This window comes from Ovis canadensis, chromosome 1, assembly GCF_042477335.2.
Source record: "Ovis canadensis isolate MfBH-ARS-UI-01 breed Bighorn chromosome 1, ARS-UI_OviCan_v2, whole genome shotgun sequence".
Taxonomy (NCBI): Eukaryota; Metazoa; Chordata; class Mammalia; order Artiodactyla; family Bovidae; genus Ovis; species Ovis canadensis.
The window spans coordinates 17645922-17665058 of record NC_091245.1 but is presented as its reverse complement, the minus strand read 5'-3'; the positions used below and the strand labels follow the sequence as shown (position 1 = coordinate 17665058).

The 19137-nt window shown below is 44.4% G+C and overlaps 1 protein-coding gene across 1 annotated transcript in view; it reads right to left on the bottom strand.

Annotated features, from left to right (window-relative positions):
- Positions 1 to 15159: 15159 nt before the first annotated feature.
- Positions 15160 to 19137, bottom strand: part of RIMKLA (ribosomal modification protein rimK like family member A) — a 36091-nt gene continuing 32113 nt past the window's right edge. The window contains exon 5 of the mRNA XM_069588307.1: positions 15160 to 18706. Within this exon, the coding sequence (XP_069444408.1) occupies positions 18225 to 18706 (482 nt within the window). The 3' untranslated portion in view covers positions 15160 to 18224. The remainder of the gene's footprint in view (positions 18707 to 19137) is intronic.

Below are 19137 nucleotides of genomic sequence, written 5' to 3'. Positions count from 1 at the left end.
GATCAGCCCTGGGATTTCTTTAGAAGGAATGATGCTAAAGCTGAAACTCCAGTACTTTGGCCACCTCATGCGAAGAGTTGACTCATTGGAAAAGACTCTGATGCTGGGAGGGATTGGGAGCAGGAGGACAAGGGGACGACCGAGGATGGATGGCATCACTGACTCAATGGACGTGAGTCTGAGTGAACTCCGGCAGTTGGTGATGAACAGGGAGGCCTGGCGTGCTGCAATTCATGGGGTCACAAAGAGTCGGACACGACTGAGCGACTGAACTGAACTGAACCGATACTTAGGATTCTCAAAGACTGCGAAGTACCAAAGGCCTTACTTTTCTACCTGTCTCTTGCTTCCATTTTTAGCTTCAGTTACCTTCACACTTTGGAGGAGGCAATGGCAATCCACTCCAGTACTCTTGCCTGGAAAATCCCATGGATGGAGGAGCCTGGTAGGCTGTTCTTGTAGCTGTTTTTTTCACCTCTTTTAGGGACGCAACTCCTTCTTGATTCTCACCTCAAATATGAGCCAGCTCTTCCAAAGCGATCTTTAATGAAGTTTGGGGGAGTGAGGAGAAGGATGAACAGTTCTTCAGCAGATGATTTAAAGGAAAATATTAGAAAGTCCTTATTCTACAGAAGTCCTTCAACATCCCTTTCGTTAAGCTCGAGCCCTCTTCTTTGTGATAGTCGTGGCCTCTTTCCCCTCCTCCCTGTTTTCTGTTCCTTCCACACCTGAATTCTTCTTCAAGAATCCTTCTCCACTGCATATATTAATAAAATTATTGCTTCAATTTATTGTTCCTGTTGACTGATTTTCCTCTGTTCTGCTTTCCTCTGTTCTGGCCCATACTGTTCTGCTTTTTTGCATCATGTCTAGTAATTTATTTTCAGTCTTTCTGCTTTTCTAAGATTTGCATTTAAAGCTATAAATTTATCTCTAAAGACTGCTTTCATTGATCCCACATATTATTAAAAGTATTTTTACTATCATTTGCTCTAAATAGATCTTAATTTTTTATGATTCATGAGTCATTTAGAAGTACGATTCTTAATTTCTAAAAGATGATGACTTTAATTACCTCTGTTGTTTTCCACCTTAATTTTATTGAGATCATAAAATATTCTGTGTACAGTTTTGATTTTTAAGAAATTATTTGAAGTTTTCTTTCATGGCCCAGGGTATAGTTAATATGTATTTGTGTTGTTTTGTGTGTGCTGGTAAAGATTGGAGTTATTGGGCCCTATATATGTCCATTAAATAAAATTTTTTTCACATTTTCAAACTCTGCATCTTATTGATGAATTTTTAATTTATTTCTGAGACAGGTATATAAAATCCCTCCAATATGATTTTCCTTCAATTCTACCAATTTTTGCGTTATTTTGGGGTTTGATTATTAGGCAAATACAAATTCAAATATTTTCCTGGTGAATTGAATCCTTATTTTTTGTATTTTGAAGTGATTCTCTTTATCTCCAGGAATGCTTTTGACTTTCAGTTCAGTTCAGTTCAGTTCCTCAGTCGTGTCCGACTCTTGTGACTCCATAGACTGCAGCACCCCAGGCCTCCCTGTCCATCAGCAACACCCAGAGTTTACTCAAACTCATGTCCATTGAGTCGATACCATCCAACCATCTCATCCTCTGTCATCCCCTTCTCCTCCTGCCTTCAATCTTTCCCAGCATCAGGGTCTTTTCAAATGAGTCAGTTCTTCACAACAGGTGGCCAAAGTATTGGAGTTTCACCTTCAACATCGGTCTTTCCAATGAACACTCAGGACTGATCTTTAGGATGGACTGGTTGGATCTCCTGGCAGTCCAAGGAACTCTCAAGAGTCTTCTCCAACACGACAGTTCAAAAGCATCAATTCTTCAGCATTCAGCTTTCTTTATAGTCCAACTCTTACATCCATACATGACCACTGGAAAAACCATAGCCTTGACTATCCAGACCTTTGTTGGCAAAGTAATGACTCTGTTTTTTAATATGCTGTCTAGAATGGTCATCACTTTCCTTCCAAGAAATAAGCGTCTTTTAATTACATGGCTGCAGTCACCATCTGCAGTGATTCTGGAGCCCCCCAAAAATAAAGTCAGCCACTGTTTGTATTGTTTCCCCATCTATCTGCCATGAAGTGTTGGGACCAGATGCCATGATCTTAGTGTTCTGAATGTTGAGCTTTAAGCCAACTTTTTCACTCTCCTCTTTCACTTTCATCAAGAGGCTCTTTAGTTCTTCACTTTCTGCCATAAAGGTGGTGTCATCTGCATATCTGAGGTTATTGATATTTCTCCCAGCAATCTTGATCCCAGCTTATACTTCATCCAGCCCAGCATTTCTCATGATGTACTCTGCATATAAGTTAAACAAGCAGGGTGACAATATACAGCCTTGATGTACTCCTTTTCCTATTTGGAACCAGTCTGTTGTTCCATGTCCAGTTCTAACTGTTGCTTCCTGACCTGCATACAGGTTTCTCGAGAGGCAGATCAGGTGGTCTGGGATTCCCATCTCTTTCAGAATTTTCCACAGTTCATTGTGATCCACAGTCAAAGGCTTTGGCATAGTAAATAAAGCAGAAATAGACGTTTTCCTGGAATTCTCTTGCTTTTTCGATGACCCAGCAGATGTTGGCAATTTGATCTCTGGTTCCTCTGCCTTTTCTAAAACCAGCTTGAACATCTGGAAGTTCAGGGTTCACTTATTGCTGAAGCCTGGCTTGGAGAATTTTGAGCATTACTTTACTAGCGTGTGAGGTGAGTGCAATTGTGCAGTAGTTTGAGCATTCTTTGCCATTGCCTTTCTTTGGGATTGGAAGGAAAACTGACCTTTTCCAGTCCTGTGGCCACTACTGAGTTCTCCATATTTCTCCATTCACATTCCAGGATGTCTGGCTCTAGGTGAGTGATCATACCATCGTGATTGTCTGGGTCATGAAGATTGTTCTGTGTATTCTTGCCACCTCTTCTTAATATCTTCTGCTTCTGTTAGGTCCACACCAATTCTGTCCTTTATCGAGCCTATCTTTGTATGAAAATTTCCCTTGGAATCTCTAATTTTTTTGAAGAGATCTCTAGTCTTTCCCATTCTATTGTTTTTCTCTATTTCTTTGCATTGATCACTGAGGAAGGCTTTCTTATCTCTCCTTGCTATTCTTTGGAACTCTGACTCAAATGGGTATATCTTTCCTTTTCTCCTTTGCTTTTGGCTTCTCTTCTTTTCACAGCCATTTGTAAGGCCTAATTAGACATCCATTTGGCTTTTTTTGCATTTCTTTTTCTTGGGGATGGTCTTGATCACTGCCTCCTGTACAATGTCACGAACCTCCATCCATAGTTCATCAAGTAGATGAACTGTCTATCAGATCTAGTCCCTTAAATCTATTTCTCACTTCCACTCTATAATCGTAGAGGATTTGATTTAGGTCATACCTGAATGGTCCAGTGGTTTTCCCTACTTTCTTGAATTTAAATCTGAATTTGGGAATAATTAGTTTATGATCTGAGCCACAGTCTGTTCCCGGTCTTGTTTTTGCTGACTGTATAGAGCTTCTCCATCTTTGGCTGCAAAGAATATAATCAATCTGATTTCGATGTTGGCCATCTGGTGATGTTCATGTGTAGAGTCTTCTCTTGTGTTGTTGGAAGAGGGTGTTTGCTATGACCAGTGCTTTCTCTTGGCAAAACTCTATTAGCCTTTGCTCTGCTTCATTCTGTACTCCAAGGCCAAATTTGCCTGTTACTCCAGGTGTTTCTTGACTTCCTACTTTTGAATTCCAGTCCCCTATAATGAAAAGGACATCTTTTTTGGGTGTTAGTTCTAAAAGGTCTTGAAGGTCTTCACAGAACCGTTCCACTTCAGCGTCTTCAAATCAGGGCATCGACTTGGATTACCTTGATATTGAATGGTTTGCCTTGGAACCAAACAGAGATCATTCTGTCATTTTTGAGATTGCATCCAAGGACTGCATTTCAGACTCTTTTGTCTTCTGTGATGGCTCCTCCATTTCTTCTAAGGGATTCTTGCCCACAGTAGTAGATATGATGGTCATCTCAGTTAAACTCACTCATCCAGTCCATTTTAGTTTGCTGATTCCTGAAATGTCGACATTCACTCTTGCCATCTCCTGTTTGACCGCTTCCAATTTGCCTAGATTCATGGACCTAACATTCCAGGTTCCTATGCAATATTGCTCTTTATAGCATCGGACCTTGCTTCTATCTATCACCAGTCAAATCCGCAACTGGGTGTTGTTTTTGCTTTGCCTCCGTTTCCTCATTCTTTCTGGAGTTATTTCTCCACGGATCTCCAGTATCATATTGGGCACCTACTGACCTGGGGAGTTCCTCTTTCAGAGTACTTTGGTCTGATACTAACATAGCTATGCCTATTTCCTTTGGGGCTGGAAAGCTTGTTATCAACTAGGTGTTACCATTTACCTCTGCTTAAGCATTTACCTCTGCTTCAGAGGGGAAGCATGGAACTACAGTCCCCATTATCTCTTTCCTTTGATGATTCTAGAATAAATTCAGGCAATGCAGGGCAGTTGCACAATATTTGGAAGCCGGATGAGAAGGAGGAGTCCTTAATCTTCCTGAGAATCACCCACTGTTGCTTTCCTGAAAGCAGATTTCCTATAAAAGAACCTTGCTGGCCTTGGCTTTCTGATTATCCAACCATTTCAAAGATCATGTAAGATTTTAAATCTCTACATAAAATCAGTCTCTTTACTCAAAATGCTCGAGGAAACTACCATTTTCCCAGCTAAACCCTGACTAAACACTATTTCCTCTTACAACCTTGTACTTTCAAGCAATCTGTACCCTTACGTTCCGTATGTACCTCTCATACAAGTAGTATAGTTAGATATTTTTATATCTGTAATTTTAAAACCAATCATTTAGTCAATTTACATTTTATTTCTGTGCTAAAGTTTTTGGATTTAAATCTATTATTCTGTGTCTTCTATTTGTATCGCATGTTCTATTTTCCTTCTTCTTTCTTTTAGACTGATGATGTATTTTTTCTCATTCCATTTTCTACCTTCCCCCATCTCCATCTGCTAGTTTGTAGGTTATACACTGTTTTCTATTCTTAAAGTGATTACTCCAGAAATTCAAATGTTCATCCCTAACTTACCAAGTCTAAAGTTATTCAGGTTGTTTACCCTCATCCTAGACAATACAAAAACTTTAAAACCTTTAAACTACATTTTCTTCCCCCAACTTATGTATCACTACTTTTATTTATTTCATGTGTATCTTGAACCCACAAATCACAATTATTATTATTATTTTATAAATAATAAAGAGTTGGCTGATGGAAAATTCTCAAATTTTCTTTCACTGATTCAAAAGTGTTTTTATTTTTCCCTCTTTTTTGACTCTTCAATGAAAATGTATTTCACTTTCATACATGATACAGTGATGCAGGCCGTAGTCTCAGTTCTGAAGCTCTCTATGAAATGTGATTTGCGTGCATGCATAAATGATCAGTTGTGTTCAATTCTTTGTGACCCTATGCACTGTAGCCCACCAGGTTCCTCTATCCATGGGATTCTCCAGGCAGGAGTACTGGAGTAAGTTCCCAGTTCCTACTCAAAGGGATCTTCCCAACCCAGGAATTGAACCCACGTCCCCTGCATCTCCTGCATTAGCAGGCAGATTCTTTACCACTGCACCACTTGGGAAACTAAAATGTGATTTACTTGACCCAAAAAGGTGTACACAGGTTCAAGAGAACCAGAAGTTCTTGGGAAATAAGAGTATCTCTTATCTTGCCACCAGGTAACCTTCCCTAAGCATCTTCAATAGAATTTGCAGGTGTGGAGCTGAGGGATCATTTCTGAAAGGGCTGGATAAATGTTCTCTACTAGCAAGTACACATGCACTGTTACAAATTATGTCATTTTGTCTACGAACCTTTATTTAAAAAAGATTGACATTGAGTTGTTGCTCTGGGTACCCACTCACCAATATTTTGTCATTGCACAACTTTAGCACACCACAGTGCTCTGCCACCAGTAGGCCCTACTACAGATGTGCGCCATGCAAGTGAGGCTTCTGTATTCACAATTGCTCTATGAAGCACGATGTAGCTCAGGAACAAAACACACATCTGGCAAAGCAGGTGCTTCAGAAAAGATAATGAAGCATTACTTGCATGACAAACAGTGTCATCATTTTGTTTGCTAGAAAAAGTACATCTTTCCTGATATTCACCAGATGGATGATGATGAGATGGAGATAAGTATTTTATTTAATATATATGCCTATACAGACAGTTTCACTAATTAATAAATATTTAAACAAACAGCAGATTTGAAAAGCATGTAAGCAATCTTACTATTGAAATCAGGATATAAAACCAAGATTATACATTATAAATGTTGTCCCTTGCTTGCAAACAAGAAACAATCCTGGATAATCTTCAAGAATAAGGAAGAAAAATTTCCAGTGAGCAAAGACTATTCAGGCCTTGAAAGTCAAATTTTACCACAAGAAACAAACACCGGATATAGGGGCAGGAGAGCAGCCGTAAATGACTGCTGGGATGTGTCCCTTTCCTCTGTTTGAACATGTGGTCAGCATTGTGCCCTCACTTGAGGAGGCCCTGGAAAAGGAGCAGGTTCGTGGGAGGGAGAGAAGAATGTGAATTCAGACTGGGTCACGGTGAGTTTAAAGATGCTTATGAAACATTTGAGGGGCGATGAAAAGGCAGGAAACTGGACATGCCATCTGACATTAGGAAGAGAAGCCTGGCTTCGAGAGATCAAGAGCATCGTGCAGATGGTAATTAATACTCTGAGAATGGAGGAGACAACCTAGGGAAGAGAAGAGAAAGAAGGACAAGAGCCGCAGGAAATGCCCTGAAACAGAATGTTTAGTGGGAAGAGGCTGACATGATTTCAGATTTATCCAGAGTATTCATTCAAAGGATTCCCTTATGTCTTTCACTCAGATTCCCCAGACGTTAACATTTTACCATATTTGCCTTATCATTTTATCTCCATAAACACACATTATTTTCTGAATTGTTTGAAAGTGAGTTGCAGACATGATGCTCCTTTATCCCTCAATACTCAATATGGATCTTCTAAAAACCAGGACACTCTCTTATATATTCTCATCGGTACATTCGTTGAAATTGGGAAATAAATCATTAGTAAAGAAAGTGAAGTCACTCAGTCGTGTCCGACTCTTTGCGACCCCGTGGACTGTAAGCTAAGTCATTAGTAGGATACTGTCAAAGAATAAATACAGACTTTAATTCCGATATCACCCACTGTCATAATGATGTTCTTTAGAGCTGTGATCCCCAGCCTTTCTGGCACTAGGGACCATTTTCATGGATAGCAATTTTTCCACAGACAAGAGGGGGTGGAGTGGTTTTGAGACAATTCAAGTGCATTACACTTATTGTGCACTTTATTTCTGTCATTATTATATCAGCTCCACCTCAGACCATCAGGCATTCGATCCCGGAGTTTAGGACCCTCACTTTAGAGCAAAAGAACATCCCTGAGCAAGCAGTGCATCCGGTTGCTGTCCCTTTAGGCCTTTAGATGTGACACGAGGTCCTGCTACTCTAATCTTGTCTGACTTAGAAGGGATTCAGACAAAATTTCTAACAAATGAAGAAGCCAAGGCCTCTTGGGAGCTCTGAAGAACCATGATTCACTGAGAGTACCGTAGATCTGAGGCCAGGGGAAGAGCTGTAATCCTCGGGGGAAGCCTGCTCGCTGATTGAGGAAACTCCTGCAGTGAAAACCACAGCTGCAGGGAAAGCATGAAACGGGAATCAGCCTGACAGTCAGGTGGGTGTCAGCAGCACAAAGTGGGAATGGTCTCAGGGGATGACCATGGACCGTCAGAAACCAGGAGGGGAAGTCCCACCAGCTCTTTTCCTCGGGGAGAGGAAATCCCAAGCTAAAACACCTGGGGCAGATGTCTGCAGCCAGCCTAAAGACCTCTCTGCTGTGGCCTCTTCAGCATGGTTTCTGCCAGAGCCACCGAAGGGATGGTGGAAAAGCAGGTACCACCCTTCCCAGGGGACCTCAGGCCCCATCGAGCACACTGGTCCACAGTGCAGTAAATCCAGTTCTTCTGGGACAACTGGGGGAAGTTTCTATGCACTGGATATTAGACAGAATCAAGGAATTACTGTTAATTTTGTTGTATGTAGTACAGGCATAACGGAATCTCTCTCTCTTTTTTTTAAGTGGAATAGACATTTTAAAAAATGTATTTATTTTTAATTGGAGGATAATTGCTTTACAATATTGTGCTGGTTTCTGCCATACATCAGCATGAATCAGCCATAGGTATACATGTGTTCCCTCCTTCTTGAATCCCTCTCCCAGGTCCCACCACATCCCACCCCTCTAGGCTGTCACAGAGCACTGGTTTGAGCTCCCTGGGACATGTAGCAAATTCCGACTGGCTATTGAGAGAGTAACATGGAAACATATACGTTACCATATGTGAAATAGATAGCCAGTGGAATAGACTTTTAAAAAATATATTCATTTGCCTGTGTCGGGTCTTAGTTGCTGCACACGAGATCTTCGTTGCATCATGGGGAAATTTTTGTTGACTTGGCGCGTGGGCTCTCTAGTTGCTGTGCATGGGCTTGGTAGGTGCAGTGAGCAGGCTTAGTGGCCCTGTCCCATGTCCCCTGCATCGGAAGGAAGATTCTTAACCATTGGACCATCAGGGAAGTGCCGGAAATCTGTCTTAAAAATGAGATGCTTGCCGAAGTATGCAGAGGAGAAAAGATACGGAGTGTGGGAACTGTTTTTAAATACTCAAGAAAAGAAATAGGTAGATACAGTAAAAATAGAAAATTTTGATAATTTAAAACTGGAGGAATTCATTAAACCAGCCTCTCTACTTTTATGTTGTTTGAAGAATTTCATATAAAATAAAAAAGAAGTTCGGGTCACATTCCCCAGGGTTTGGTTGAAGGACATTGTGGGTGGCACAGCAAAGCAGCAGCCTGGCTGCAACAATGATTATCCCCAGGCCTCTCTTCCTAGGCAGTGCGGAGGGTGGGGGGAGCTCCCTGACCCTCACCAGTCGGGGAACAGCCTTCGTTCAAGGTCCTCAGGCCTGGGGCTGCCTGGAGTTAGTTCCTGAAGCTCTTATTACTGTTTCTCCCAGGAAGTCTTTGGAAATGGCAAGCAAACAAGTCCTAAAGGCTCTTGCAGTGGGTACCCAGATCCTTCCAGTGCCCTGGGACCCTTCCTGCACCATACAGCCATTCCCAATGGCTTTCAGCTCTCACTTGCTATTTGCATCTTCATTCTAAAGTCAGTCCAGGAGAGTATGCTGAGCAGGCCCACAACAAGCTCATACCATCTGCATTGGTATTTTCCTCCATCATCTTGACAGTTGAGAGTTGGCAACATTACAATTCAGACAGCACTCTGCGTTTGAAAGGAAAATTACGGTTTTTCAGAATGCAGCTGGTGTGCAAGTGAATAGGACAAAGTTTCTATGAAGCCTTTTCCTCATTTTATGATATGAAAATAGTAAAATGTAGATTCAGCATGTGACTTTTACTGAAAAAGAACCACCAAAAGGGACAGAGATTTGGGGACAAAGGCAAACAAAACATTCTGTTCCATGGCAATAATTTTAATCAAAACCAAAACCAGCAAAACAGTCATTTAGAAATGATTTCTTCTCTGTGGGAGAAGTTAACATCATTATTACTGTTCAAACCACTTGGAAACAAGCTCTTTGGGTGACTAGTGAAGATATGTTCTTTTAAAAATTTATTTATTTTGATTTATTTGGCTGCATGGGGTCTTAGTTGCAGCCCACAAGATCTGCGTTGCATTGTTCAGGATTTTTCCCTGCAGCACATGGACTCTGGTTGCAGCATGCGGGCTCGGTAGTTGCAGCGATGCACAGGCTTAGTTGCGCCACAGCACGTGGGATCTAAGCTCCCTGACAAGTGATCAAAACTCATCCCCTGCCTTGGAAAGCAGATCCTTACCCTCTGGACCACCAGGGAAATCTTTGTGGTACCTCTTCCGTTTGCCAGTTAGGCAAGAAAAACTACATTCACTTTTCTGGGGGGAACTGAGCTGAAGTATAGCCCACAGGTCAGACAGAGCCTCAGAAACTCCTAAGTTCAGGAGCAAACCCAGCAGATTTCTCATGCGTGGAAAAAAAAAAAAACACAGAAAAATAGAACAAGCAGAGAAGCTGTGTTTGCAAGTGTTTTTCTTCAAGTCAGTCTTGCACAGTATGACACTGGCTTCTGAGGAATCCATCACACATGCTACCTCCCTGGAATCAAGATGTTTCAGTTCTTCAGTGTATCACTTTCTTTCTTGGTTACCCACTGGCACTGGTGTGCTGATAAATGTTTAACAGGCATTTCCCCAGGGGGGAAAACGATATATCGTGTTTGCCCATCTCTGTGCGGGTGGATATCCCCACCATGGTTGATTTCAGATTACCAATGTGATGTCACTGAACAGTGCAGTTGGGCACAGACGCTCAGCTGCACACCGTCCTGTGGCATTTCCACTATACAAACACAATAGATGTCAATAACCTCAGGAGCACAGACAATAGTAAAAGGTAGTAAAATAATTAGGCAGCGATGAGTTTTGATTATTTTTTTACCTGTGTTTTAAATATACTTTCATTGTAGGTTTGCTGCTGCTGCTGCTGCTGCTGCTAAGTCGCTTCAGTCGTGTCCGACTCTGTGTGACCCCATAGACAGCAGCCCACCAGGCTCCCCCGTGCCTGGGATTCTCTAGGCAAGAACACTGGAGTGGGTTGCCATTTCCTTCTCCAATGCATGAAAATGAAAAGTGAAAGTGAAGTCACTCAGTCGTGTCCAACCCTCAGCAACCCCATGGACTGTAGCCTTCCAGGCTCTTCCATCCATGGGATTCTCCAGGCAGGAGTACTGGAGTGGGGTGCCATTGCTTTCTCCACATTGTGGGTTTATATAATATATATTTAATTTGGGCTTCCCTGGTAGCTTAGCTGGTAAAGAATCCACCAGCAATGTGGGAGACCTGGGTTCAATCCCTGGGTTAGGAAGATTCCCTGGAGAAGGGCATGGCAACCCACTCCAGTATTCTTGCCTGGAGAATCCCATGGACAGAGGAGCCTGGCAGGCTTGCATGATGGCTGCCTTTAACAACCAGCTCACAAAATTCCTGAAAAGGTAACAATCCACTCTCATGGGCTGGTCCAATCTGGTACAGCACACCACAGGTACTCTGGGGACCCCTGGGTGGAACTAAACAAATCAGCCACCTGCCTGGTCCTGCCACCACAAAGACCTTTCTTAGTTCTAGACTGAGAGACCATGCTCTCTCCAGATAGTAGAATCAGTGTTCCTTCTAAACAGGAGATCCTGGGGGTCCGACAGGGGCCAGGCCTAGGGCAGAAGAACTTCAGCTGCTTTATTGGCTAGTTCCATCTGCTCTCAAGGCTGTCATCCCTGCCAAGTCCAGACGGTGCTGTCGGACTATCAGAGTTCCCTACACAGCTCACCCCCTTCCCCCAGCCTTCTGACTCCCCTCACCCTCTGTTTGACAGATTTAATTCAAATCCCTGGCATCTCCTCCTTCCATTTGATGCAAAGCCAGAAAACCTTATACAGGAAGAGCCAAAGAAGCCAGGTGCTAAATCATCCAAGGTCATGCTGCTTCTCTGCTCTCCAGCCTCCCAGTCGTCTGTGGCAGCCTATCCTCTAGGATTTTTCTAAGCCAGATACACCCTCTCTATCTCACACTAGAGCATCACAGAATCTTGAGGATAGATGGGACCTTTTAGTCATTAAGCCTAAACCATCGCACGCTTGAGCAGCCACCAGCCCTGTCCCCTCCCTCCCCTGCATCTTTTCCCAGCTGTAAAGCTGCTGTCTCCCAGCTTTTATCCCTTGGCACTGAGCCATGATCACAGCAGGAGCTGTTTGTGATTGCTGACAGTGAAGCAAGCAAGAAGAGGAAAACTGGTGAAAGCCAGATCTGTGGTTAAGAGCTTCACATTCAAGACTGTGTTTATCTACCACATCTATAGGTGATGATGCAAAGGTTAAGCAAGATTAAGTGGCTTTCCTGAGGTCACATAAGCCATAAGTTATCAAGCCAGGATTTGAACCCGGGCAACTCAAACCAGCACCATTTACATCGATCTGTGTTGGCTTCCAGAAAGCATGGTGACCCTGACAGCTAATGGTGATTATGGTGGTTGCCATGCCTGGCTAGGGTAGTGGGAATGAACAATGTATCACCCTAAGGGACAGCATTTGAGTTCCTCTTGAGGAGGGAGTGATCTTTGTTCAGGAAAATGCCTCTAATAAGCCACCCATGGTTGAAAGTGAAATCCTGAAGGTAGGGGTGTTGGCAGGAATCAAATTTTAAAAAATCAAATTAAAAAAGGAAGGACTGTGCTGCCGTCCACGAGAACATAAACGGATTTGGTTTGTCCCAAGAAGGGCTTCCCAGGTGGCACTAGTTGTAAAGAACCTTCCTGCCAATGCAGAAGGTGTAAGAGATGTGGGTTCGATCCCTGGGTTGGGAAGATCCCCTGGAGAAGGAATGGCAACCCACTCCAGTATTCTTGCCTGGAGAATCTCACGGACAGGGGAGCTTGATGGGCTACGGTCCACAGCATCACAAAGAGTCGGACACGACTGAAGCAACTTAGCCCGTATGCACACAGGAAAGGAGACAGATATTATGTGGGGTGGAAGGTGAGTGGATTCTTCTGTAGGGTATCAGAGGAGTGTTTCATGAATGGGGGCTCCCTGTCTGCATTGCTGTAAAGGCTCCCATTTCCTCCCACATCACCGAAACACACACAGGCACCCACGCCCACGCTGACTCACAGCGGAGGCAGTGCAGAGATGAGACACCACTGTCGCTTACAATGAGGAAGCAGAAGTCTGGAGTCAGCAGTGACTGCCCAAAATATAAGTCCCTTAGAAATCACGGAGTTCCAAAGGCCCAGTCAGCAGACTTCTCTGGATCTCAAGGAGCAGGGCGTCCTCAGCTGACACACGGGCTACAGCAGGCAAGAATCTCTCCTAGTGGCTGGCTTATGGACCTGTGAGTGGAAGGAAACTTTTGACTTTGCGGCTGGTTGCAACTAACATGTTTATAGATCAGGATTCCCCCTCAGGTGTGCCTGATGGGAGAAGCTTGGGGCCTTTATGCCCTTGGCATCCATGAGTGGGGGAGGGGGGAGCCACTAAGGCCTGTGGAAATCCAAGACATTCTGCAGTGAGGGAACATGAATCAAACTGGGGCCAAGGAAGCCTTCAGTCAGTTTGGCAGGGGCCTTCTCTCACATCCCACCACTGATGGGGGTAAGATGGGGCTATATGCTCTTGGCTGGTCCACAGAAAGCACAGGTGATAAGCTAGCATGCACCTGGAAATCTCATGTACACCTCTGCAGCTCTTACCTGAAAGTCACATCCAGAAGCCGAATCATTCACACCATGTTGATCCAGAGCAGACGCTCAGCAGAAGGGAGATGGGTACAGGTTGGCTCCAGGATGGCAGCAAATATTGAGTGCCATGGAAGAACAGAGACACCCCTGGCAGTATGCCAAACCAGTGGGGAACCAGACTGCCTGGGTCCCAGCCTTGCTGCTGACCAGCTAAGTGAACATGGTCTCCGGGATTCAGATTTCCATCTGAACTGGTTCCAAAGTCCTGCTCTTCTGTGGCCTCAAATCCAGCTCGGTGGGTGACCTTCTTAGTTTCACCTCCGAGCCCCAGTGAATATGAAATGGCAGAGCAAGGCTTCCCAACAAGGTTGGGATGCCAGCACAGGGCTTGGGACAGTGCCACAGGTCAGTGTGGGAACTGCACCTGGAGAAGGAAGTGGAAACGCTTGAAGGGACAAGGTTTTCAAACTCAGCTGTGCGTTTCAGAAGGGCAGGCTGCAGTGTAGCCACAGACTTGGAAAGAAAATGTAGTACAGTTTTAAGAAAGGATTAAGACAACATATTCCTGAACTGGGTGGTCTTCTGGGTGATAACATTTTAAGCCACAGTCTGAGCTGGAGTTTCAGAAGCAGCCATAACCAGACCCAGGTTTTCTATTAATATTAGGCTATAGTAGCAGGTCTAGGAACGCTAACTCCAGGGAGAGTGACAAGAGGGCTCTTTCCAAAACATCAGCATAAAATAACAGCAGATAGAAGCCTGCTCACCTTCAGGTGCATAAGAAGCATTAGACCATTTTGCTGACTTTGGACTCACCCTCTGACATGGTTCTATGATCGCCTGCACATAGCTTTCTTGGTCACTCACTTCCAGGAGGGTCAGCTCTTACCTGAGTGATTGAAGCTGCTGCTGCTGCTGCTGCTGCTGCTGTCTCTTCAGTCATGTCCGACTCTGTGTGACCCCACAGACGGCAGCCCACCAGGCTCCCCCGTCCCTGGGATTCTCCAGGCAAGAACACTGGAGTGGGTTGCCATTTCCTTCTCCAATGCATGAAAGTGAAAAGTGAAAGGGAAGTCGCTCAGTCGTGTCTGACTCTTTGCGACCCCATGGACTGCAGCCCACCAGGCTCCTCTGTCCATGGGATTTTCCAGACAAGAGTACTGGAGTGGGGTGCCATAGACTTCTCCGGTGATTGAAGCGAGCTGCTTCAATCTTCCTCTAATTTACATTAAGAGAGTTCTCAAGACCAGCCTTCATCAGGACTTAAAAAAGGGATGTGTCTCTCCTACTTCTGCCAAGGTAGATGGGAATCCATGTATCTCATTTTCTTTACACAGAATAGTTTCTAAACTAACAAGTAGGTTAGATCCCTACCTCTAATCAATGAATATTCATGATTCTTTCATTCAAACAACTCACCAAAGAGCCATTTCTTCCTTTTCCCACTAGAATTTCAGATGATCCCAATTTACCACTTCCATCAAAATGTCACAAAACTATTCCAGACCTTTCTCCTTCTCTTTCTTCCTCATCCTTTCCCCTTCTTCCTCATCCCTTCCCCAGTGGTCATGGAATCCCCTTTGAGTTGCAGGCACTGAGTCTGCAATCGTGACATTAATGGCTTATGATCCACTTACATTGTTGATCAGACCCTCACGACCTAAAGCCTCAAATCCACCTTCAGGGGGGGATACCCATAACCCTCAGCAATCAGACGAACAGCATGAAGACATTTTTCCAAAGTGCAGAATCATATATATTCTGAGTGACTGAGCTATTGGCATTCAAGTTTTGACCAGTTTCAAGATGCTACTACCAGATAATGGGAAGACTGTATTCAGACACTGCAATTTATGTTACATAAGGAAGACTGTTAGTTGATACAGCAGTCAAGAGTTTCAGGTTACATACGATACATCCAGAAGGCTGAATACATTACTCCTTTCAGGTCATAAGACCTCTGAGAAGCTGCATCCATTTTCAGGCCCCCCACCACTGTTTAGTGTGCTAATGCCAAGAATGTATGGTCTCTTTCTTTAACTCCTCCCAGAGGAGGGGTGATGGGAAACTGTTAAAAACCAGATGCTATAGGCATCTCTCTACCACCTCCCACATAAGGCAGTCTCATTAATTCACTCACTTCAAGCTCAAAGCACACCGCCCTCAAGAGGTAAATAAGATAGGCATAGCCCCTATCAGAAGAATGGAAAAATCGAGGTTAGAGTCAACTTGATTGTATAGGGTTATCAGCTGTTGAAGGGGAGAATCAGAATGAGGAGGTGCTCTGTGCCCCATGCTCCCTCCAGCAGGCCCTGTGGGTAGCTGTGACGAGGTCGGCCCAGCCATCTGGCTGAGGTTCACAGGGCCCACAGCCAGAGTGGGAAATCCTGGAGCGAGGCTCTGACCCAGCTGTGCCCCAGCTTTCTCTGCTTCTAGACAGGCCTGGGTTCCGAGCAATGATGCCAATGACTACAGATGTCACTGGCAGCTGGAAAACGGGCCCCTCTTGACAACTCTGGAAGCATCCTCTAGCTGCTCTGCTCAGGATGGGGCCCACTATCATCCCCTTAGGTAAAATGGAGAGACTGAGCTTACACTAAACTGTGGGAAGGAGTGGATGCAGCTTCCAGCAGGTCATCACTTGGTTCAGAGGTTTACATAGAAAGCATCCGGCCAATTCCAACGAGAACAGACCAAGAACCATTCTGCTAAACCCACCCTGAGTGGTAAAGATAAGGTACGTGTCTTAACCTATACTAAAGGTGAAGGATTATCATTTTTCAACTGTACAGACACATGGCTGGAGTCGCAGCTCAGTGGCATGCACCTTATGTTGACTGTATTTAAACTACGGCTGTGTAGTGCATTTCCATTACACGGTGCCAGTGTTCAGCTGTACAACTGTTACTTAGTGAGATCTGATTTTAGCCACAGTATTTTCAAAGCCAGTTTCTATTTAAATGTGTTGTGAAAGAAAATGGACTAGTTTGACTTGACACACATTTTACATTACAGAAGTTCAGGAATTCATACACCCAAATGGGTGTTGCTGCCTTCAAACTAGTCACCTTGGGAAGATGTGTGTTTAGTCGAGGGAAGCTAGCCTTACTCAGAACATTTCTAGGACCCTCCTTGGAGCTATCCACCTGTAAGCTTCCTTAATGTTGTTGGTCTTTGTCCTTTAAGGGTAGATTTCTTTTTTGAGGAATGTTTTTTTTTTAACAGCCAAAGAGCATTAGAAGTCTACGTAAAATGAGTGATGGAGCTTGGGATGACCTCTGGGGAGGAGTGATGTGAAAAATGAGGTCTGACTATAAGGTGGTGAGGCCTCTTTTCTTGCATGGCTTCAAAGATAATTCCAAACAGGAAGTCTATGTGGTCTTGGCACATGGAACATTGCAGCTCAAGAGTAAGGTCTCCCAAGGAAGTAAGTACGACCAGGGTGTCTCTTGAGTGCACATGTTCTAGTTTATTTGGTTAAAAAGGTAGCTGTGTTCATTTCTGTCATACTTCATACAAACAGAAATGGAAGACTCCATCTCTGTGATTTCTCCCAAGGGAAGGGTCATCACCTACTGCTAGAAGAGTTAAAAGGGAAAGCACTTGGTGTCATGTCAACATTATCCACTTCTCTTCAGCATCCCCCCATAAGATGTGCAATGAGTTATCCTTGATACCTGAATCTCCCCAGTGTGGAAAAGTAAGACTAGTAAGACTAGTATGGGTAGTCTTAACCTGGGTAAGACTAGTATGTCAATGGGACTGGAGTGTGTTTCCAATGGCTCTATCTACCCAACAGGCCCACAACACCAACTCGTATGAGAAAATCTCCTATAGCTAAGTACACCAAGTTTCAGCAGAGGAAGGGGGGAATGATTATTTTTCAGTAGCTCTCTAGGATTAAAAACCCACTGGCTTCTGATGTCAAGTGAACAGGAGTCCACTGAAAAGAAGTCCATGGTGTTCTAGTGCACGCTTAAGGAAGGAAGTGTGTGGCCACTAGCTCGTTGAAATGCATTTCCAGCTGAGGCCAAAGGCAGCAAAGGTGCAAGAGGCTGCTGGGGCTGGCGTTAGTTGAAGCGGGGTCTATATACTTGGCAGTTTGTAGAAAGCCCCAGTTACACAGCAGGATGTCTGCCAACCACTGAAGTCAAAGGATGCTCAATCTCACTTTCTACAAACTGCTTCATTGAAGATGCTAATGAGGAAGCTCCCTTTGAAACACCATATCCTGAGTGTCAGAGAAATATGGTCAAGACGGTGATTGATGGGGAGCAGAGACTGATTCTTTAACAGCACTGGGACTGCGTATTCTCTGAGCATCTCTCTCACACACACATGGGCGTGCACACACACACACACACACACACACACTCTTAATGAAGAGCACACAACTGCAGTCACATTCCACCTCTTCTGCACGTGCCTCTGTCGGGTGGTTGCTCTTTTGCACAGTGTCTACAGGAGCAGTTCCAACTTAACGGGCTCCACTGCTACAAGCCAAAGCACAGCAGAGTCAGAGCCCCGAGGCAGCCGTCACGTCCGAGTGCTCGCAGCAGACGTCGGTCTCGAACCAGTCGGTCGGGATGTCGTTCTCAGTGAGGGTTTTCATACTAGTGTTTGTAAAAACCACAAAGCTAGGCCATTTGCTTAAACCATCATTAGAAAGAATGCCGAGGGCCCAGATGGGATTTCTAGTTTCTGTGCAAATGAAATCACACTAGTCCAGATTTTATTCGCTCAAAACTACTAGGGAAGCAGTAGGATTTGGTTTCAGTGCTGCCAAAAAGCAGGAATTCACTTAAGTTTTAATTCTGAAGCAATCCTGGTGTTAATGTTGTAGCTGGGGTCAGGCACCGGGGCCCCCGCTGTGCTGGCTGAGGAAGCCCGGATCTCTCCCAGTTCAGGCTCACTCTCGCTGGAGGTAGACCCACTGTTGATGGCATAGACGCTCTCCACAACTCCCTGAGCTGAAGCACAGCCATCTGGCTCTTTCTTCTCCCTGGGGCTAGACAAGCCTGGGAGGACAGCCATCTTCCCGGTCTGCCTGTTGGGCAGCAAGGACATGGTGTAGTCTGCAATGATCCCGCCCACATCTAAGTTGCACGCCTGGTCGAAGGCTAGGAAGCCCACGTTGGCATTTGCCTCACACACCACAAAGGAGCCATCGTCCATGATGAGAAGATCGATGCCACAGAAGTCCATGCCCAGGATGTTGGACACCTGGATAGCCAGCTGCTTGCCTTGTTCCGTCAGTGGGCACATGACGCCCACGCCACCTGTGGGGAAATCACAGTGATGTAACGGTGACACTAATCGAGCAGGATCCTACAGGGGCTTCCCAGAAAAGACCCTCACCCAGGTTCTCCGCCTGCCTTTTGTCTGTAGAAAAACTTTAGTCAAAGAATAAATTTAATCAGAGAAGCGAGAACATGCAGAAAGAAAGGAAAACAGTCCAGCAAGACAAAATAATAACACTTTAGCCATTAAACAAAGCAAGGACCTTTAGCTTTCTCTCAAGGACTATAGATAATATTCTGAGCCATGTCCTTTGAGCTGTTTTGCAAATACTGAAACCCTCAACAGGCTGAAGAAGTTAACTGTATGCTGTCCACAGCATGTAGACCCCAGACCAGTAGGAACCAGAAGGTTGATGATGCCGTGTCCCCATTATCTCATCACTGATCAGTAAGAAGAATGTCCATGAGCT